This window comes from Halichoerus grypus, chromosome 5 (genome assembly GCF_964656455.1).
Source record: "Halichoerus grypus chromosome 5, mHalGry1.hap1.1, whole genome shotgun sequence".
NCBI lineage: Eukaryota > Metazoa > Chordata > Mammalia > Carnivora > Phocidae > Halichoerus > Halichoerus grypus.
In genome coordinates, this window is record NC_135716.1 from 118,998,357 (window position 1) to 119,022,218 (window position 23,862).

General features: G+C 38.0%; 1 protein-coding gene across 6 annotated transcripts in view; it reads left to right on the forward strand.

The window, feature by feature from the left end:
- The window catches only part of TTLL7 (tubulin tyrosine ligase like 7), a 150,541-nt gene that overhangs the window by 90,601 nt on the left and 36,078 nt on the right, over positions 1–23,862 (forward strand). For all 6 annotated transcript variants that reach the window (XM_036089899.2, XM_036089900.2, XM_078072835.1 and 3 more), the window contains 4 exons: positions 3,611–3,809; positions 7,343–7,548; positions 8,549–8,683; positions 10,647–10,727. In XM_036089899.2, coding sequence (XP_035945792.1) covers positions 3,611–3,809; positions 7,343–7,548; positions 8,549–8,683; positions 10,647–10,727 — 621 coding nt within the window. The remainder of the gene's footprint in view (positions 1–3,610; positions 3,810–7,342; positions 7,549–8,548; positions 8,684–10,646; positions 10,728–23,862) is intronic.

Sequence of the window (23,862 nt, forward strand, 5' to 3'; positions counted from 1 at the left end):
TAGGAAGCATATTGTCATCTCTAGCACCTTGCACAGTGTTTAGTACTTAGAAGGTTATCAAAAGCCATTAATTAAATTTGTTGAATGTGTCCATAAGGACCTCATTGGCTAGTGGAAGAACAGATAGGTGAACCAAAGTCCAGCGTATATTGTGGCAAGTGCTGTAATAAAGGGAGTGGAAAGTGCTACAACAACATAGAGAAAAAAGGGATTGGTACACTGTGGATGGCCTCAAAAGGAAGTGACATTGGAATTGGGTCTTAAAAAATGAGTAGTGCTCTAAACATTTAGGAGCAGGGGAAGGATATTCAGGGTAGAGGGAATACTTAAGGCAAGGACATGGAGGTGTGACATTGCATAGAGTATTGGAGAAACAAGAAAGAATTTGGTATCACTCATATGGAAGGTTCCTGGGAGTAAAATAGTGCAAGATGAACCTGGCGAAAGATACGTATCTGGTGGAGATCAGAGACTTTGGATGTCAGGCTCCGTTCTTCTGAAATATGTGCTTTATACTGAAGAATTGTGGACAGTGCAGTTAATAATGCCTCTAATATATTTTAGAGTATCTGTAAAAGTGAGTAGGTTCTAAGCTTTGTGTATTAATTATTGCAATTCAGCAAACCAGTTGTGAGACAACTTAGGGGCACAATATTTATGGCAGAATGGCAAATGCAAAGGCCCTGAAACAGCCATCTATCATACTTTTCTTTGCTTCATTAAATAAGGCTTATCATCCAAATAAAAATATAAGCTCCTGGAAGGCAGAATTCACGTTGTATATTTTTTTCAACCCCTCTTATTCTAGGCAAGAGTAGAAACTATCTGTATTTGTTGAAATGAAATGAATTGACTAGTTTCTGTAGGTATTAATGCTGGTAATATTTCAAAATTGTTGAAAGCTGCATAATCAGTTTGAAGTAAAAGCATTTTTATAATTTTTAACTTTATGTACACTGAGGATCTGGGGTGAGCCAAACTTCCAAGCAGCCTTTCATTTTTAGAGGGATGATATCACATGGTAAACATTAATTTCCAGTGTGTTTATGGTAGAAGAATAATTGAAGATAGTGAAGACTAAATGAAACTTGTACTAGGAGAAATAATAATTTTTCACTTATTTGAGAAACTAAGAAATATTAATTAGCTATATAAATAATAAATACCACATAAAGTATCACCTATTAGCATTGTTCTTTTTTTTCAGCTGGGTGATAGGGACATACTAATCTTTATGCTATTTACATATTTTTTATGTATGGCCCAGTTCATAATAAAATTGGACATAAAAATTAGTAGTATGGTTTGTGCCCTAACTCAATGCCAATTTACAAATTCCATTTTGTAGTTAAGGTACTGTTCGAAGTTCACACTGCTATCACTTCTTATTAATTATTGCTTGAACAGTGTGTTGGTCAAAAAGTCCCAAATGCATATATGACACAACGGTTCAGCTATCTGTTTCCCTTAGTGATTCTTTATAGGCTCAAATAACTCATTATGTAGTCAAGTTCTTTAAGAACCCCTAAAGCTGTTTGCCTATGTGTAAGAGGACACTACTAGCAAGCCTGGTTGTGCCACTGTTTCTTTGGGGTCTGCGAGACTTCTGAAGAAACATGCCTCCTCTAGAATTCATATTCCCCAAGACTATCAAACTCTTCCATGATTGTGTACTAGTCAGTGTTTTTATGCATATTTCTTTGAACATTGTTAGTGCTCAGTAATTAGACTATCAAAAGGAAAACATACTTTCAAATACAAGTTGGTACCATAGTGCATTAAATTACTTTTCCTGCTTTCTTTGGTTATTTTTCACCCTTTGCAAAGGCGGTAACTTTAAGAGGATCATGCTTTGGCTTACTGTGTCTTCCAGGCACTTCATGAAATGCTATTTCTCTATTTATCTTTCATCCTACACTGATACACGAGAAGATATACCTTATTTCAGTGAAATCCCACGGTAACCAAGGGCTTCACGATGGTGTATGCTAGCATCAGAGCATTTTTGTTTAACAGAGAACAAGAATCTAGTGTATAGTGACAGGAACCTTTCCCAGCAGGAGTAAGAGGCATATGGTTTGTATAATAAATAGTCTCTTAAAATGATTAAGTCATAAAAATGTCTTGTTCTTGGTTGTGCACATTCTTTCCAAAGTGAAGCTGGCCTACTTCCCTTATCTTTTATTCCCTGGGCTGGCATCCTTGGAAACACATTGATTGGGAGGTTTGGAGACAAGTAATTCTAATGGAAATATTGGAACATAACAGCAGGGCATTTTGAATCATTACAGATTTACCCTTCTACATGGCACCTAGCCTCCAAAAATTCTTGCCATGCTGATTTTTACATGATACCACTTATTTTATGTAGCATGGGCAATGAAGAGCAATGTTCCTCCATTATGGCCAGACCTATATGTCAGATTTAGAAATCCTACGAGAAGAGGCATGAGCTGTTCAGAACCAATTTGGAAAGTAGACAATTAACTAAAAATTTTTATTTGGAAAAATATCCACAGCAAATTAGACATGTGAGGAATACCTTGCTTTGGGTTACACATTATCTGAGTGGATAGGCTCATAGGCTGTGTTTAATGATGTAGCCTTACTATACTTAACAGTAATTTATCTTATTTTATTTACAGTGGGTTTTTTTTAAAAGATTTTATTTATTTATTTGAGAGAGAGAGAACGAGCAGGGGGAGGGACAGAGGGAGAAGCAGGCTTCCCACAGAGTAGGGAGCCCGATGTGGTACTGGATCCCAGGACCCCGGGATCACGACCCGAGTGAAAGGCAGCCGCTTAACCGACTGAGCCACCAGGCGCCCCTTTCCTGGCAGTGGTTTTTTTTTTTTTTTTTTTTTTTTAAAGATTTTATTTATTTGACAGAGAGGGACACAGCAAGAGAGGGAACACAAGCAGGGAGAGTGGGAGAGGGAGAAGCAGGCTTCCCGCCGAGCAGGGAACCTGATACGGGGCTCGATCCCAGGACCCTGGGATCATGACCTGAGCCGAAGGCAGACGCTTAACCATCTGAGCCACCCAGGCGCTCCTCCTGGCAGTGGTTTAACTGGCTGCTGCTTTCTTACTCTTTCTGCCTTTCTCCCCCCACCCCCGCCCTTCTCTCTTCTCTCTCTCACAAGCTACACACACACACACACACACATTTACTGAGTGACTCTGCACATCAATGATACAACAAAAGTACATGTCTGCGTTTTGATGAGTAATGAGTAATCTCTCTGTATGGAATGAAGAAAAGCTGATTACGTCTCTGATTTTTATATTTTCATTTTCATCTCAAATACTTTATTTTGTTATTCTTTGTGGGTACTCTGGTCATTTCCTCAAATCACGCAGAAACAGTATTTTCCTCATCACGACTGAGCTGTGTAGCATTGAAGAAGGACCATTTGGCCGAAGCAGAACCATCAGTGACTAGCACGGCGGCCAACGGCAGCCTTGAGGCAGTCATGCTTTGGGGGGTTTTCAGGCTTTGGTGAAAAGCAGCAAGCATAAGCGGGAAATTAAGAATAGTAGCTCCTCATGCTAGTAATTTATTAGCAGTGTTGTGAGTTCTGACAGGAGAACCCATTTCCCTCTCGTTTAGCCTCTGTCCTCCATGCCTGAGAGCTCTGAGGTAATGAAAAGACAGAAATACTACAGCAGTGACAGCAGTTACGACAGCAGCCGCAGCGCTTCAGAATCCGAGGACAACGAGAACGAAGAGTACCAAAATAAGAACAGAGAAAAGCAAGTTACGTATAACCTTAAACAGTCCAACAACTACAAATTAATTCAACAATCCAGTAAGTTAATTTCTTCTAATTTCGTTGTTATGTGAAGAATTATGGAATGGAAATTACTGAGCTCAATAAAAGACCTTGGGCCACAAGAACCCTTGTCGTGTGTGAGGGGACCTGGACTCCATCCCACTTCCTTCCCTCACCTGACCTGGGCACACCGCACAGTCCCTTCCAGGGGCTGCAAATGGAAAACAAACAGGCTGAATTAAGGATCTCTGCGAGTCCTTTCTTCTCTATTTCATAGTTTTTGTGAAGTCCTGGATTGTTGCATGGATTTTGTGAAATGGGCCTCATGGCTGCTGATCTGCGGGCTGCATTCTCTTTTAAGACAGTTATGTTCCCTCGTTTCATTTCCCCCCGCTTTGCCTCCCTTTTGGTCACCAGTTTTATTTTATATGCTCACCTCTTCTTAAAAAATGTGTGTATCTCTCCAGGCATTTGACTTGAACCTCTCTGTGAGCCACGCAATTGTGAAATAGTTGAAGTTTTGTTCCCTCCTGTTTTCATCAGGGCTAAGCACTTAAGTGAGGACTTTTGGGATACCTACAGCAAGTATTCTGGACAGTAACCAACCAGCTGCTCTGTTGGCTTCCTTTCCCCCTTCTTCTTTTCTCTTTCTTCCTTTCTTTTCACATTTTCTCTCTCCTCCATTCTGTCGTTCATTCCTTTTTTGATTTCACATGTGTCCACAATTCTTTCATCCCCCGAAGTCCAGTGCGGCATTGCTGTTTTCTCAGGCTCATTTGGATCCCTCTTTCCCCATGCTGCCTCCAAGGCAGGGCTTTTCTTAACCCCTATCTCTCTTGTCTCTGCCTCGTCCTCCATTGTCCCAGGGCTCCATGAGAGGGACCAGTTCAGTCACGCAGTAAACACAACTGTGATCCTTCGTTGATTTCCAGCAATGGTTTACTTAATATGTTAGTTCTCTGGTAATGAGAGTGCTTTAAACCTGGCCTTCCATACTTATGGCAAAATGCCACGAGGAATGCAGCACAAACAGATGAAGATTTTTAATTATCTCTTACCAAATTATCATGAAGACTTTTAATATTCTTTCTTTTCCCTTTTCTTTACTTTCTTTTACTGAATTGTTTTTATAAAGATACATGCTAATGTTCCTGTCTTTGAGAGTTCATGTGTTTGGAGGGGAAATAATGTATTATATTGCATTTCATTTATTTATTTACTCATTTAAGATGTCTATTGTGAGCACCTGTTCTAGAGTTTGCTAGCTATTTTATCAATTACTTCCTTTTTTCCTTAAAGATGCCTTAAGTACTTTCAGTGTGTCTCTGAATGTATGACTCTGTTTCTCTTTTGGAAGCTGACATTATCTTGTCCAGATCTCATCGGTTGTTTAACCCCTTGTGTAAGGTGTGCATCCCTAAGAGCGCAAGCCAACAGAGGATGAGGGTAGGGTTGCGAAAATGTTGCCAAGATTTCTATAGCTCTGACATTGTTCTTTGTTCTCAGACCAAAAATAAATTGAGATCAGAAAAATAGTCACTAAAAACGTTTTTAAGTGTGAATTCACATTTTAAAGCTAACTTAGCTCAGTTATATATCTTCTTCCTTATTAGTTATATTTTATTTTTATAGTCATTAGGAATTACCACAAAGGTTTCCATTTGTTTTATATTCTCTCTTTAATATTACACTAAGGAATACCATAGCCACAAAACCTCCTTGAGCTTTCTCTCCGAAGTGATGCTAATGATGGGACAAAATCCAGATTATGTGTAACATTTTCTGGTGTAGAGAGCTAACTTAGGAAATTTACACTTGCTATAGTTTCAAAGATATATTTTGGGTTGATATAAGGTGTTCATATATAAAACTATATGAAATATTTTTCTCAAATAACTTGTATATGCAAGTTACAACCATTTTTTGCTGATCTACCTAAATATTATTGGCGTATCTAGTGATTTAATTATTCTGTCTGAATTTCCAGTGTATGCAGGGGAAAAATGGGAATCTGTGCTGATTCAAGAGAAAGGATATTTTCCTTCTGCACCTGTGATCAGGTTATACATGTCCAAACTATCACCTTACGCCCTTGAAGAGAGCAGAAACAAGGTGTAGGTAGTAGCACATGCTTTTGTGTTTTCCTAGTAGCAGATTGACTAGTGATATGTTCCTCACACAGCTCTTTTCTAGAAGCATAGTCCTTTAAAAAAATTGGATGTGACTTTTAGGTTCAGAAGAAAGTTAATAATTGGAACAAGTGGAAATTTTTTTTTAAACATCTTTTATAGCTTTAATGAGTATATTTTTTATACTCACCAGAACCAAATGGTATTAGGCTCAAAATATCCTATAGAAATACATCCCTAAATATAAGGTTTATGTCCATTGCCTTTAAAAGGCTTAAATGTTTTTCAACGGCTAATGAAGAGAAATATTTGGGTATTCAACCTGCCTTCATGTGAGTTTTATTATATTATTTAATTAATGAAGATTGATGTATTCCCCGAGCAGAGAGAGAATATAGAACAGAGGGTATTTACAAAATGAACTAAAAAGGATATAACTGTTGATGATATTGAGTGATATTCTATTTCCCTGTGCCAGCAATCAAAATTTACCTGAAACAGTTGGTTCTCTTTTTTAAATGGTCTCAATATTCATTGGGGAAGATATTCTTTGGTTTTCCCTCATTTGTTCTGATAACAACCCTCTAGACCTAGAAATTTTTTTCTTGACTTAAATCTTCTACTATGGGAATTTAAATCTAGGTTTTCTTTTCATTCTTTTCTCCTGTGAATAAGAAGACTACCTGTCTACTACAACTCTTGTAATACCAATTATATATTTAAACTCTATTAGGATAATCTTTATGTCTTTCTTCTGTTTTACTGGTTTTGTTTTGTTTTGTTTTCTCTTACGTGCCCTAAATTCTATAACATTAATTTATTCTGGCCACTCTCTAGACTCCTTTCTATCCCTCCCTGTGAATCTTGCTGTAAAATATTCTATTTTTAACCTATACACAGATTCTAATAAATGACCAGTCTAATGCAAAGATAGTAGGTGGCATCATGCTATAGAAAGAAAGGGAGGATACTGACATTATATAGGTCAGGACTTAAACCTGAGGTTGGCCATTTTCTCATCATGTGATCTTGAGAAAGTTCTTCTTCTGAGCCTCCAGACAATGCAGATTCCTACTTCAGAGGGTTTCTGTAAGGATTAAGATGAAAGTGTAGCACCTAGCAAGATGCCTGGCTTATAGAAGGTGCTCCATAAATGTTAGTTTCCCTTTCTTCTGGTTCTTTTATGTCATGTTTCAAGAACAGAACTGTTTAAAAAATTGTTCTCATGGTAACCATTCTTAATACATGATAGGGGTTCTGCACCAAATTTACTGTTTAAATTGAAGAATTAACTTCAAACTCATAGTCTCATGATGATGTCTATGCTTTCACATTTATTGCTGTTTTGCTACCATGTGGTCTAATTGTTAGTTTAAATCCAATACAGTGGGAAACTTACTAACTCTGCTACGTTACTGTCCCTCCTGTCCATTATCATAGGCTCCATTAGGCGCTCAGTCAGTTGCCCTCGGTCCATCTCTTCTCAGTCACCTTCTAGCGCGGACAGCCGCCCCTTTTCTGCGCAACAAGTGATACCAGCATCCCGGCCAACTTCAGGGTCCCGGTCACATTCTTTAAACCGTGCCTCCTCCTACATGAGGCATCTGCCTCACACTAATGATGCCAGCTCTCCTAACTCTCAGATGGTAAGTCACTGATTCTGCTCCTCTGAGATTACAGGAGCACTATACTCAGGATTTAGATGGCAAAGGGATTGTCTGGGAGGGGGACAGATTGAACCCCAGATCCTTTCTGTAACTCAGCTCATGGTCTTCTGGAATTTGGATTATTCATCTATCTTAACCTGTAACTTAAAAAGCAGACTCCACTATATCATAGAACTTGAGGATGGACACTGAGAATAGCATTTTATTTTCCATTTGCTGATGGTGTAGGATAATTTTGTTGAATTTCATCTGAGTAGGTATATCATTTTGCAGTGTATTGTGCAGTACAGCTGTAAATTTGGGGGAATTTGTTGGACAGTAAATTTTCCTTAATGGGACTCTTGATTAATAGGTTAAAAAAACAAACCATTGATAAATTATCCTTAGAGCACTGAAGTATTAACATTGTTGATAATGTTTTCTTTATATTTAAATTAACATATATCATTCTGTCCTTAGCATGAATCCCAGAGATTCGTGTTGAAGAAGTCAGCGAGTTTATTTTGCAACTAGGCTTACTTGTAGATGCTCAAATAGATATCTCCTTGTACCTTCACATAGGCCAGGGATTTATTTAATTTGTTTATTTCATGTGAATGATGTTCCCAAATAGAAGAGTTTAGAAAATATAAATGAATGAATTTCACTTGGTAACAATCAATAATTATTTTTTCTAATCAAGAATTGCCTAGGGTATATGTAACAAATGAACTGACCAGGAAGTCATTTTTTTAAACACTTATATTTTTATTTTAGTATTTTGAGCTAAATAAACTATAACTGTGTGGAAGTGTGAAAGACACTCTTGGGAAATCGTATCCAGTTAACCCTAAGAATAAATGTAAAAGAAATTATTTTCTTTTTCATTGTTTTTTTTTTAATTAAAAGTGCATCATTTTTACCTAGAAATATCTTTCAGATTATAGTGGCACAATGAAATAAGACCCCCTCCAAATATCTGTATTCTTTCAAATTTAAGAGTGAGTCTTTGCGGCAACTGAGAACAAAGGAACAAGAAGACGATCTAACAAGTCAGACCTTATTTGTCCTCAAGGACATGAAGATCCGGTTTCCAGGAAAATCAGATGCAGAATCATTACTTCTGATAGAAGATGTGAGTATCTGACGTATATGAAATTTCAAGGAGTTCGCAACTTTTTATTATTCTTCTTAAAATATTAAAATTTATTTCCTGATGGCATTATTCTCAATGACATGGTAAACTTAACTGGTGTTCTTTTCAACCTCCACAAGCTTTAGAAAATACAGGGCTTATATTAATTATTATGATTCATGAGCAGTGAGGTCACGTAATCAGTAATGCAACGTATCTTTTAGTGTCTAGTCTTATTTTAATGATGCAATTGCTTCATCAAGTAAGAATAATTACTGTTAAATAATTACTGTTTTTAATGATGAAAGAAATATCAAAGTTAAGCTTCCTTCTGTAAAGATTTAGAAGGATCTAACATGGGATGAGTTGTAATGAAAAAAAATAGGGCCCTGGGTATGAAATGTCAAGAATATTTGAATGTGATACCTTGAATGGTTTTTGTCAACTTGTGAAATGGCTTATGTCGGGTGTGTTTTTCTTCTTATAAACACATTTGCACCACCCAGTGGAACATTCTAAAATGACACAGTCCTGAAAATTCACATTAAAGTCAATGACTTACTCCTATTTTAGAAAGAAGTTCCAAGTTATTCAGATATTTCTGGTGAAAGAGCATTCCTTCAGAGATTGATTTCATTTAAACATCTGTTTCAAATTGACATTCCTAGGTAATCCCTCAGTAACAGAAGATTGTTTTCTGGTTTCCCTGTTTTGTTTAGTTTTTTGGGGGGTTTTGGTTTTTGGTTTTGGGTTGTGGGGTTTTTTTTGGTTTGTTTTGGTTTGTTTTTGTTGTTGCTGTTGTTGTTCCAGAGGAGAAGGCACCATCTAGTGGCCAGTTGTAGGATAAGAACCAGAACGATGCACTTGGCATTTTTCACATTTTATCATTACTTCAGACCTGTCTGAAGCAACGGTCTTTCTGAAACAAAACAAACAAACCAAAAAGCCCTACAACAAATAATAACAAAAATTTAACTTTCTTAATTTAAAAAATTAATAGTGGCAATTTCTATTTTGTAATCATGCCATAGTTATGAGCAAAATCCCCAAATATTATACATTATTTTGTTATATGAATATTTTAAAAAGTGAAAATGGTATCTTACTTACAAACGAGCTGATATTTGTTACATCAAGGAAAAAGGAGGAAAAATTAACATTAGTTGTAAAGCATTATGTAGATGTGTTTTTATTTACATGTTATTTTATTCAATCAAGTTCTTTTCTAGGTAAAGACAAAAATTTTGTACCATTTTACATATATTTCTTAGAGATATTAGTTATAGACCAACCTTTTGAATCAGGTAGAAGAAAAATTAGATAATCAGAAAGTAGAACTAATATTTGTGGGTGATGTGATTGTTTTATAAAGAATTGGCTTATATAATTAGTAAAATATAATGGGTAATTATATAAGACATTAGGTTGTTTACTATATGTTTACTATATGCAGCAAATATTTTAATTTGTTTGCTACAGTATATATTACTAGAATATATATTTGGAAATTTTGCAGATTTGTAAAAATAAAAACCCAATAAAAACAAAACAAAGGCATAATAGAATCCTGATTACATATAGGCTATCTTCTAATGTATTGTTCAATATTCTGTTATTATATAGGGTGATGTGTTAAATATAGCTCTTAGAATTAAAATGGAAAATCTGTGTTCTGGGCTACTTCCCAAATCCTATGTACCTGAAGACATTTGACTTCCATTTATTAGAGACTGTGTGCTTTTTATATCAAGAAGAGAAAACTTTGGATTCTGATGGCTTCTTTACTTAAACTTAGAAATCTTTGCACACGTCTTTATGCAAGTAGACATTCTTTATTGCAAGTGATATTACAGTGCTTCTGTTTCACAAATTAATAAAATTGGTTTCAACCCATTCATTTGCTCTTTGTTACTTTTGAGGAAAATTTTAGATTAAATTTCTTAATGTTTCTTCCCCAAAACAGATCATTGATAACTGGAAGTATCATAAAACAAAAGTGGCTTCATATTGGCTCATAAAATTGGACTCTGTAAAACAACGGAAAGTGAGTAATGCCAAAAAATAGGTTTGCCCTTTGGGGTTATGTATTAAGATCATTAAACCATATTCATAATCAAATTATGTTCATGTTTATTTGTTTACTTGTTTCTTTACCAAATATTTATTACACAGCTACTATGTTTCAGGTACTGTTCTAGGTTCTGAGATTAAAAAAATGAATTTAAGAAAAGCCCCGTCGTCTCATAGAGCTTATATTTTAGTAAAGGTGTTTGATAATAAACAATATGTACTAGAATGTAGGGTAGTTTTAAGTACCAGGAAGAAAAATAAATGAGGGTGAAAAATAGAAGGGAACCATAGAGCAGAGACCTAAAGGGAATAGTGCTGTGCAGATCCCTGCAAGTACGATGTATGAGGAGGAGGGGAGAGCAGTTAGTGAGGCCCTGAGTCACAAGTCAGCTTGATGCGTGCACGAGGCACAGAAGGCATCATTTCATTCCCTCATGTAGGGGATAGTTATGTAGTCTGGTTTACAATTTAAAAGGATCACAAGAGCTTAGAGAATAGAACTGGGGGAGAGGGAATGTAGCAGAATAGAAGTAGAGACCAACTAGGAGGTTTTTGGAGTGATGGAGGCAAGAGCTAATGGTTGCTTAGCTAGGGTGGTAACTGAATGGGCAGATGCTGGGGAAGAGCAAGGGTTTCCAGCTATTATTACTGTTGTTTCATTTTACTTTGATTTTGGTTTTGGACTTGTTAAGCCTGATATATTGAGTAGACATCCAATTGAAGGTATTGAGTATGTAGTTGTATATGTGAGTTTTTGAGTTCAGAGCTAAGGTTGTGTATGGAGATAGAAAATTGAAGAGTCAACTAGGATATTTAAACCGGCGGGACTGGATGATTACCTCGAGAGTGAGTGTGGTCAGAAAAGAGAAGAGCTTCAAGAATGGAGACCTGCGTCACTTCTACATGTAGAAACCAGAGATGGGTGTGTGTGTGTGTGTGTGTGTGTGTGTGTGTGTGTGTGTGTGTTGGGGGGAAGGCGGGTAATTTAAGGGGACTGAGAAGGAGCAGCCAGTGAGGCATGAAAAACCATGAGAACTGGGTGTCTCTGAAGCCAAGTTAGGAAATTATTTTAAGGACAGAGTGACCAGTGGAGTCAGATGGGGCTGCTAGGGGCTGTACGATGAGCAGGAAGACCTGACTGCTGTTTTTGGCAATGTGGAAGTTAGTAGTTACCTAATCATAACAATTCTGGGGAATGGTAGGGAGTAAAACTTGAGTGGAGTTAGTTCCAAGGGATGAAAGGAACAGAGAAAAAAAGCACAGCTAGCACAGGCACCTTTTCAAGGAGTTTTGCTGTAGAGAGGAAGGGGAAAATATGGTAGCTGGAGAGCGGTGTGGGTTAATGACAAGGTTTTGTTTGTTTTGTTCTGTTTTTAAGATGAAGATATTTGCAGTTGTTTGTGTGCTGATGAAAATGATCTAGAAGACAGGAATGGCACAGGAAAGAGAGGTGATAGAAAATCCTTGTGTAAGTAAGCTAGGACGGTTTGTCCTAACCAGGAGCGTTTGTTCTAATAGGAGGGAAGGCAGGGTCTGGCATCATGGAGGGAAGATGTAAAGGTTTTCTTCTGATGGGGAGGGGCTTTTAGGGATTGAAGGAGACAGTAAAAGCTATGTGATAGTCATCTTGGACAGGAGAGGGGAGTGGCCAGCAGCCTGAGCAGCCCATCAAGTGCATTGCAACATCATTTTGGAGGAGGTATACTATTTTAGTAGCTTTAATGAAGTTGTATTCCTTCAGGAATGCAAGCTATCATTTCCTCTTCTAAGATTTATTGCTAATAAGCTGAAAGTTGACACTGATCAAATGATGACTTTTAAATTATATACTTTTATCTGAGTGAAGTGAACTTACAATTTTGCATTAAGACATTCAACAAATAATTACTTGGTGTTCTGCCACGTGCCAAACACCAGGCTGCCATCGAGGAGGGTATAGCAAAGCTGGTACAGAGGTAGACTAAAAACATACTATAAGTCCTGAATACATGTTTGCCAAGTCACTGAATGTGGCCTTGATTGATTAAAATAAGGACTTCTTATTAGAATTGGAACCCTAAATTTCCTCAAGTCCATGTACTTTTTGTAATCTAGAAGGTGAAAGACTGTAGGTAAGTTGCTAATTAAAATAAAGTAGTCCAGAAGCAGATTACAGTGTTTATAAGACATTAATACATGATAAATGTGACATTTTAAAGCAGTGGAGAAATGATAATTTTCCCCCTAAATGATACTAAAGCAATTGGCTACCTATTTGTAAGAAAATTAAGTTGGAGCTTTATCTCTCACTATATGCAAAAATAAATTCCAGGTGGATTAGAGCTTTATATGTAAAAAAAGAAAATATTAAAAGGTTAAAAGGAAAGGATATGTTTGTAATCTCAGAATGGGGGAAACCACTTCTTAAGAAAGACCTCAAACCCAGAAGACTTAAAAGAAAATATTGATAGATTTGATTACATGAAAACTTTAAAACAAATTAAAAAGCAGCAGCTGTGAGGAGAATGGGGGAGGGGCATTGAGGAAGATAGATATTTGCAGCACATAAAATACAAAGTAACACCAATAAACCAAAACCTCCTACAAATCAACCAGCAAAAGACAAACTATCCTATAAATATTAATAAATCAAATGGCAAAGTACATAAAAGGGCCATGAAAAGACAATTTATGGATCTTCAAATAGCCAATTAACATGTAAATAGATCCTGGCCTCACTAATGATGAAGGAAAAGCAAGTAAAAACCTTCATATTGGCAAAAATTAATAAGACAGAGGGGGCGGAGCAAGATGGCGGAGTAGGAGACCTGGATTTTCTCTGGTCTCAGGAATTCAGCTGGATGGGGATCAAACCATTCTGAACACCTACGAACTCAACAGATCGAAGAAAGGAATAGCAGCAACTCTCTGAACAGAAAAGCGACCACTTTCTGGAAGGTAGGACGTGTGGAGAAGTGAATCTGAGGCGATATTTGGGAGGATAGACGGCGGGGGAGGGGGCCTCCGTTGGCCGCTTCTGGCAAGTGATAGAGCCGCGGGGCACAAAATTGGAACTTTTAGAAGTTGGCTCCGCTGAAGGACGTCGCTCCAGTGACTAAGCAGGGGGTGGAACCCTCGCGGGACAGTGTGGTCTCAGGACCCTCGGGATCACAGGAAGACCAGGGGTGCCTGAGTGCGGCAGAGCTCCCAGGTATCGGAGCAGGGAAGCTGGCTGCAGAGACGGAGCCGAGGCGCGGGCTCTCAGCTCGGTGTTGCCATAAACCGTGATCCGCGGCACAGTCGGGCCACTGCTCCTCCAGCAGGGACCCAACAAGCGGCAGATCCGGGGAGACTCCCCTTCCTCCCCTGGGGGGAGAGGCGCGGGAGCGCACTGCAGGGATCTGCTGGGTTTGGAGACTCCACACGGGTCAGGTGCCAGAGATAGAAACGCGCGGTCACAGGCTGGGTGAGCACGGAGTGCGGCTGGAGACCCGGGAGACGGGAGTGATTGACTGCTTTTCTCTGGGGGCACACTGAGGAGTGGGGCCCCGAGTTCTCAGCTCCTCCGGGGCGGAGATTGGGAGGCCGCCATTTTCACTCTCGGCCTCCAAAGCTGTACGGAAAGCTTGCAGAGAACAAAAGCTCCCCAGAGCAAACCCGAGCAGATTACTTAGCCCAAGGGCGGGGCAATTCTGCCTCCAGCAAAGACATTTGGGAACCACGGCAACAGGCCCCTCCCCCAGAAGATCAGCGAGAACAGCCAGCCAAGACCAAGTTTACCGATCAATGAGAACGGCAGAACTCCAGCGCTAGGGCAATACTGCACATAGAATCCATGGCTTTTTTACCATGATTCTTTAGTCTTTCAAAGTTAATTTTTTTAACTGTCTTTTATTTTTTTCAGAATTTTTCTTTTTCCCTTTTTCAACCAACATCTTATCAATCCCTTTTTTAAAAAAATTTTTTTATTTTTCATTTTTAGAGTCATATTCTATCCCTTCATAGTAGTTACCCTTATTTTTGGCATATATATATAAGTTGTTCTCTTTTTAAAATTTTGAGATGCAGTTTCTTCTAACAGATCAAAATATACCCTAAATCTCTAGTGTATGGCTCTGTTCTAGTCTCCTGCCTGATCACATTCTCTCCCTTTTTTTTCTTTTTTTTTTTAAATCCTCTTCTTTCTTTTTTCAAACAACTTCTTATCAATTCCTTCTATAAAATTTTTTATAATTTTCATCTTTACAGTCATATTCCATCCCTTCATCATATCAACCCTTATTTTTGTACATATATAAGTTTTTCTTTCTTTAAAATTTTGGGAGGCACTTTCTTCTAATAGACCAAAATACACCCAAAATCTAGTGTGTGGCACTGATCTATGCACCAGCCTGATCATATTTGATCATATTCTGTTTTTTTGTTTTCTTTTGTTCTGTTTTTGTTTGCTTTTATCTTTTTCTTATCTTTTTCCTTTTTCTTTTCTTTCCCTTTCTTTTCCCCCGGCTTCAGGTCTTTTCTGATTCGTTTAGAGTATATTTTCTGGGGACGTTGTTACCCTGTTAGCATTTTGTTCTCTCATTCATCTATTCTCTTCTGGACAAAATGACAAGATGGAAAAAATCACCTCAACAAAAAGAACAAGAGGTAGTACTGACTGCCAGGGACCTACTCAATATGGACATTAGTATGATGTTGGATCTAGAGTTCAGAATCATGACTTTAAAGATACTAGCTGGGCTTGAAAAAAGCATGGAAGTTATTAGAGAAACCCTTTCTGGAAAAATAAAAGAACTAAAATCTAACCAAGTCAAAATCAAAAAGGCTATTAATGAGGTGCAATCAAAAATGGGGGTGCTGCTAGGATAAATGAGGCAGAAGAGAGAATCAGTGATATAGAAGACCAAATGATGGAAAATAAAGAAGCTGAGAAAAAGAGAGAGAAACAACTACTGGATCATGATGGCAGAATTCAAGAGATAAGCGATACCATAAGATGAAACAACATTAGAATAATTGGGATCCCAGAAGAAGAAGAAAGAGAGAGGGGGGCAGAAGGTATATTGGAGCAAATTATAGCAGAGAACTTCCCTAATTTGGGGAAGGAAACAGGCATCAAAATCCAGGAGGCACAGAGAACCCCTCTCAAAATCAATAAAAATAGGTCAACATCCTGACATCTAATAGTAAAACTTACGAGTCTTAGAGACAAAGAGAAAATCTTGGAAGCAGCTCGGGAGAAGAGATACGTAACCTACAATGGTAGAAACATTAGATTGGCAACAGATCTATCTACAGAGACCTGGCAGGCCAGAAAGGACTGGCAGGATATATTCAGAGCACTAAATGAGAAAAATATGCAGCCAAGAATACTATATCCAGCTAGGCTGTCATTGAAAATAGAAGGAGAGATAAAAAGCTTCCAGGACAAACAAAAACTAAAGGAATTTGCAAACACAAAACCAGCCCTACAAGCAATATTGAAAGGGGTCCTCTAAGCAAAGAGAGAGCCTAAAAGCAACATAGACCAGAAAGGAACATAGACAATATACAGTAACAGTCACCTTCCAGGCAATACAATGGCACTAAATTCCTATCTTTCAATAATTACCCTGAATGTAAATGGGCTAAATGCCCCAATCAAAAGACACAGGCTATCAGATTGGATTAAAAAACAACACCCATTGATATGCTGTCTGCAAGAGACTCATTGCAGACCCAAAGACACCCCCAGATTGAAAGTGAGGGGGTGGAAAACCATTTACCATGCTAATGGACACCAAAAGAAAGCTGGGGTGGCAATCCTTATATCAGACAAAATAGATTTTAAACCAAAGACTGTAATAAGAGATGAGGAAGGACACTATATCCTACTTAAAGGGTCTGTCCAACAAGAAGATCTAACAATTGTAAATATCTATGCCTCTAATATGGGAGCAGCCAATTATATAAGGCAATTAGTAACAAAAGCAAAGAAACACATTGACAACAATACAATAATAGTGGGGGACTTTAAAACCCCCCCTCACCTAAATGGACAGATCGTCTAAGCAAAAGATCAACAAGGAAATAAAGACTTTAAATGACACACCGGACCAAATGGACTTCACAGACATATTCAGAACATTCCATCCCAAAGCAACGGAATACACATTCTTCTCTAGTGCCCATGAAACATTCTCCAGAATAGATCACATCCTAGGTCACAAATCAGGTCTCAAATGGTACCAAAAGATTGGGATCATTCCCTGCCTATTTTCAGACCACAATGCTTTGAAACTAGAACTCAATCACAAGAGGAAAGTCAGAAAGAACTCAAATACATGGAGGCTAAAGAGCATCCTACTAAAGAATGAATGGGTCAACCAGGAAATTAAAGAAGAATTTAAAACATTCATGGAAACCAATGAGAATGAAAACACAACTGTTCAAAATCTTTGGGATGCAGCAAAGGCAGTCCTGAGAGGAAAGTATATAGCAATACAAGACTTTCTCAAGAAATAAGAAAGGTCTCAAATACACAACCTAACCCTACACCTAAAGGAGCTAGAGAAGAAACAGCAAATAAAGCCTAAACCCAGCAGGAGAAGAGAAATAATAAAGATCAGAGCAGAAATCAATGAAATAGAAACCAAAAGAACAGTAGAACAGATCAACGAAACTAGGAGCTGATTCTTTGAAAGAATTAACAAGATTGATAAACCCCTGGCCAGACTTACCAAAAAGAAAAGAGAAATGACCCAAATCAACAAAATCATGAATGAAAGAGGAGAGATCACAACCAACACCAAAGAAATACAAACAATTATAAGAATATATTATGAGCAACTCTGTGCCAGCAAATTAGATAACCTGGAAGAAATGGATGCATTCCTAAAGATGTATCAACTACCAAAACTGAACCTGGAAGAAATAGAAAACCTGAACAGACCTATAACCGCTAAGGAAATTGAAGCAGTCATCAGAAATCTCCCAACAAACGAAAGCCCAGGGCCAGATGGCTTCCCAGGGGAATTCTACCAAACATTTCAAGAAGAATTAATACCTATTCTTCTGAAACTGTTCCAAAAAATAGAAATGGAAGGAAAACTTCCAAACTCATTTTATGAGGCCAGCATTACCTTGATCCCAAAACCAGACAAAGACCCCATCAAAAAGGAGAATTACAGACCAATATCCCTGATGAACATGGATGCAAAAATTCTCACCAAAATACTAGCCAATAGGATCCAACAGTACATTAAAAGGATTATTCACCACGACCAAGTGGGATTTATCCCTGGGCTGCAAGGTTGGTTCAACATCCGCAAATCAATCAACGTGATACAATACATTAACAAAAGAAAGAACAAGAATCATATGATCCTCTCAATAGATGCAGAAAAAGCATTTGACAAAGTACAGCATCCTTTCTTGATCAAAACTCTTCAGAGTATAGGGATAGAGGGTACATACCTTAATATCATAAAAGCCATCTATGAAAAACCTACAGCGAATATCATTCTCAATGGGGAAAAACTGAGAGCTTTCCCCCTAAGGTCAGGAACGCGGCAGGGATGTCCACTATCACCACTGCTATTCAACATAGTATTGAAAGTCCTAGCCACAGCAATCAGACAACAAAAAGAAATAAAAGGCATCCAAATCGGCAAAGAAGAAGTCAAACTCTCACTCTTTGCAGATGATATGATACTTTATGTGGAAAACCCAAAAGACTCCACCTCAAAACTGCTAGAACTCATACAGGAATTCAGTAAAGTGGCAGGATATAAAATCAATGCACAGAAATCAGTGGCATTCCTATACACCAACAGCAAGACAGAAGAAAGAGAAATTAAGGAGTCGATCCCATTTACAATTGCACCCAAAACCATAAGATACCTAGGAATAAATCTAACCAAAGGGGCAAAGAATCTGTACTCAGAAAACTATAAAATACTCATGAAAGAAATTGAGGAAGACACAAAGAAATGGAAAAATGTTCCATGCTCACGGATTGGAAGAACAAATATTGTGAAAATGTTTATGCTACCTAGAGCAATCTACACATTCAATGCAATCCCCATCAAAATACCATCCCCTTTTTTCAAGGAAATGGAACAAATAATCCTAAAATTTGTATGGAACCAGAAAAGACCCCGAATAGCCAGAGGAATGTTGAAAAAGCAAAGCAAAGCTCGGTGGCATCACAGTTCCGGACTTCCAGCTCTATTACAAAGCTGTCATCATCAAGACAGTATGGTACTGGCACAAAAACAGACACATAGATCAGTGGAACAGAATAGAGAGCCCAGAAATGGACCCTCAACTCTATGGCCAACTAATCTTTGACAAAGCAGGAAAGAATGTCCAATGGAAAAAAGACAGTCTTTTCAACAAATGGTGTTGGGAAAATTGGACAGCCACATGCAGAAGAATGAAACTGGACCATTTCCTTACACCACACACAAAAATAGACTCAAAATGGATGAAAGACCTAAATGTGAGACAGGAATCCATCAAAATCCTAGTCGAGAACACAGGCAGCAACCTCTTCGACCTCAGCCGCAGCAACTTCTTCCTGGAAACATCGCCAAAGGCAAGGGAAGCAAGGGCAAAAATGAACTGTTGGGACTTCATCAAGATCAAGAGCTTTTGCACAGCAAAGGAAACAGTCAACAAAACCAAAAGACAACCGACAGAATGGGAGAAGATATTTGCAAATGACATATCAGATAAAGGGCTAGTATCCAAAATCTATAAAGAACTTACCAAACTCAACACCCAGAGAACAAAGAATCCAATCAAGAAATGGGCAGAAGACATGAACAGACATTTTTCCAAAGAAGACATCCAAATGGCCAACAGACACATGAAAAAGTGCTCAATATCGCTCAGCATCAGGGAAATCTAAATCAAAACCTCAATGAGATACCACCTCACACCAGTCAGAATGGCTAAAATTAAGTCAGGAAACGACAGATGTTGGTGAGGATGCGGATGAAGGGGAACCCTCCTACACTGTTGGTGGGAATGCAAGCTGCTGCAACCACTCTGGAAAACAGTATGGAGGTTCCTCAAAAAGTTGAAAATAGGGCTACCATACGATCCAGCAATTGCACTACTGGGTATTTACCCCAAATATACAAATGTAGGGATTCGAAGGGGTATGTGCACCCCGATGTTTATAGCAGCAATGTCCACAATAGCCAAACTGTGGAAAGAGCCAAGATGTCCATCGACAGATGAATGGATAAAGAAGATGTGGTGTATATATATACAGTGGAATATTATGCAGCCATCAAAAGGAATGCCATTTGTAACGACGTGGATGGAACTGTACGGCGTTATGCTGAACGAAATAAGTCAATCAGAGAAAGACATGTATCATATGACCTCACTGATATGAGGAATTCTTAATCTCAGGAAACAAACTGAGGGTTGCTGGAGTGGGGGTGGGGAGGGATGGGGTGGCTGGGTGATAGACATTGGGGAGGGTATGTGCTACTGTGAGTGCTGTGAATTGTGCAAGACTGTTGAATCACAGACCTGTACCTCTGAAACAAATAATGCAATATATGTTAAGAAAAAAAAAAGAAGATAGCAGGAGGGGAAGAATGAAGGGGGGGAAATCGGAGGGGGAGACGAACCATGAGAGATGATGGACTCTGAAAAACAAACTGAGAGTTCTAGAGGGGAGGAGGGTGGGAGGATGGGTTAGCCTGGTGACGGGTATTAAAGAGGGCACGTTCTGCATGGAGCACTGGGTGTTATGCACAATGAATCATGGAACACTACATCAAAAACTAATGATGTAATGTAGGTGATTAAGATAACAATAAAAAATAAAAAATAAAAAAATTAAGACAGATAATATCAGTGATGGAAATAGTATGGATAAAAGAGCCTTTGCTATACTGTTAGAGGGAGAATACATTGGTACAACTCTTCAGAACAGTGATTTGCAGTATCTATTAAGATTACAAATGTTCATAACCTTATGACTCAGCAAAATTACTTTCAGCATTCTATCCTACAGAATAATTGTCTGAGTATATGATAGATTGACATACATGAGCATTCACTGCAGTGGTATTTGTGAAAGCAAAACATCTGAAGCAGCCTAAATGCCTTATCAATAGATTTATGGTTAAATAAATTATAGTGCATCCACACTATTCAGTTGCATTACATTGAATACTATGCTGGAATCATAGATCTTAACCTGAGAGATAGCACAGGATTATGACTTGTAACATATGAAACACGCATACATTAGTAAAATTAGCCAAACTTCACTAATCATGAGTGAAGGATACAATCAGTAAGCCATCACCAGGAGGCCATGAGCACGTCAGCTTTCAGGTGTCCCTTTTCAAATGTCCAGAGGCATTCTGGGTTCAGAGTGATAAGTGCCAACTATGTGTGGATCACCTTAGTATAGCAGGAGCCTTCCAGATTTGGGTGGCCTTCATTTTCCTTCTCCATTAGTCACCCATGCAGTCTTTGTCACTAACTTCCATTCTCTAGCCAGCTGAAATAAAAAGATTGATTGACTATGAATGTTGTCTGATAGAACTCTCTACAAAGATGGCCATGTTCTTTATTTGTGATGTCCAATACAGTGGTCACTAGACACATGTGGCCATTGAGTGAGCATTTGAAATGTGGCTATTGTGACTGAGGAACTAAACTTTTAATTTTCATTAATTTAAATTTAAAAAGCCATATATGTCTAGTGGCTACTGTAGTTGACAGTGTGGAGCTAGGCAGGCCCGGGTGGCCTTCTAAATATGTTCTTAGGTAAGAACTTTCTCATTTATCTCCTTGCTGGAAAACTTCATTAGAGGGTTTGCAAGAATGTCCAGTAAGGTCATCATTGCCATGGGCATCGAAGGCATCGAAGAAGCGATGCCTCTGTCAACTTTATCCCTTCTATATGCCAGCCAAAAAGGATATCAAGATAGTAAATTAAACAAACATGTCATGTTGCACAATAATATGTATTGTCCCATTTTAAATGACTTATGTGTATATACTATTTTATTAAAATACTATTTTATTAAATACTACTTATTAAAATACTATTATTTAAAAATTTAAAATGACTTATGTGTATGTACTATTTAAAAATTTTTTTTTTTTAGTTTTTGCAAATTAGGTACCAAGTTGTTAAGATGATGTTTTTCTATAGGGTAGGTAGACTTACTGAGCCAGGGGAATGAAAGTGGTGACATTTGGTGTCATTTTTCTTTTTTTCTTTTTTTTTTTTTTAAAGATTTTATTTATTTATTTGAGAGAGAGAGAATGAGAGAGAAAGAACACATGAGAGGGGGGAGGGTCAGAGGGCGAAGCAGACTCCCTGCCGAGCAGGGAGCCCGATGCGGGACTCGATCCAGGGACTCCAGGATCATGACCTGAGCTGAAGGCAGTCGCTTAAACAACTGAGCCACCCAGGCGCCCTCATTTTTCTTTTTGTTTTTGTATATTTCTCTATATTTTTTTCAAGTTAAAATAATCTTTTTAAAAATGGCAGAATGACAGGGAGACATAGGCATTCCTGTGAAGCCTGTCTGGACTCCCCACCCCTCCAATCAGATGTTAACTTTCCTTATTCTAAATCCTCATGGTATTTTGTACTCATTTGTACTTATGATCTGCCTTGAGAGGTTTTTGTACTAATTTTTTTCCACTTCTCTAAAAGCCAGGGGCTTGTCTTACTTTGTAGTCACCTGTAAGAGGATTCCTATAAACATTTATGAAGTTGATTCAATTCTAGACTCTTTTATGAACTCTGTCAATGGCAGGCCAGCTTCTTTCTGCTTCTGTTTTTCTTAACTAGTGATGTGTGTTTATTTGAACAGCAACAACAAATTAAGACACTGTCATTCTGTTTTTTTACATGCGGTTTGAGAAGGTCTGATAAACATTGTATGGGATGATCAGATGATGTGTGTGCATAGTTATATTTGTGAATTGGAAGAAACTGTTTCATGTTTTAGGCTTGTTATGCTTCAATTTGGTTTATAAATTTTGAGTAAAATTAAACAATTGCTTATAAATTTACTTGCAAGTACTTTTGCCAGTATCTATTTCTCCTCTGCTGATTTACTCTAAGAATATTTGGAGTGAGTTATGTTTGTGTAATCCTTTCCTCCATATCTCCACGTTTATCCTACACTGTTATGTTATAGGAATAGAAGCACCAGTGTGAGGGGGCATGGTGTTTAGTACAACTTATATACCTAGTTACCTTTTCTTTTAGCCCTTTTGTTGCTTCTTCCATTTTGGCATAAACCAAAAGTACTATATATCCTCTGTCCTTGTAAAAATTAGTAGTAAGACATCCCATCTTCAATACAAAGCTTGTTACGTTCCCATAGTTTAGACTACCCAAGCAATTACAGTAAAACTTCTACATAGGTAATTTAATAGTTCTATTTTTGGCAGAAGAATTTGTAGCTTGAATTTTGACTCTCTAAGCAGTAAGGGCTGATCTTAACTAGAGCAAGTTTATCCCGCCAAGTTGCGCACTTTCACCGAGGCCCTGAAAGATGGCTCAGGGATGGTAGGCTGGGCTATGATGAGAAAGGGAAAGCCCAGAATTTACACACTTGCAACTTACTTGTGGCGATTTTCTTGCTGTGGTTATGATCACTGCATTTCCTTTTCTTCCCTCAACCATTTTGTTCTTTAAGACCGTCTTCCAAAACAGACTCTAATTTCTCAGATACATGGTAGAAGGTGGGACGCTCCTAGGAAAAGGAACAGAAGGCAGCTTTCAGCAGCATTCATTGTGTGATGGCATTCCTCCCCTTACTTAAGCAAGGGTCAGTGAAGAGCTCTCACCCATGAGTAATTATTTGAATAATAAGGAAATGAATTTCTGGAAAACTTTCCCGTTTTGTAAAATTAACACTGCCAAGTTTATAGGTTCTTTCACGCATGCTCACAAAAAGAAGCATAACAAATACACACATCATGAATGCAAATCATCAGGCCAGCCACTAATAGAGGTCTGGAGCTCTGACATAAACAAAGAGTTTTTAATTGGGAGTTTTTTGTTTTCTTTTTTTACATTTTGTTCATTTAATCAGTAGCAGTAGAATGAATTAAGTGAAACTTAAAATTTAGCCCAGATAGGATAAGTA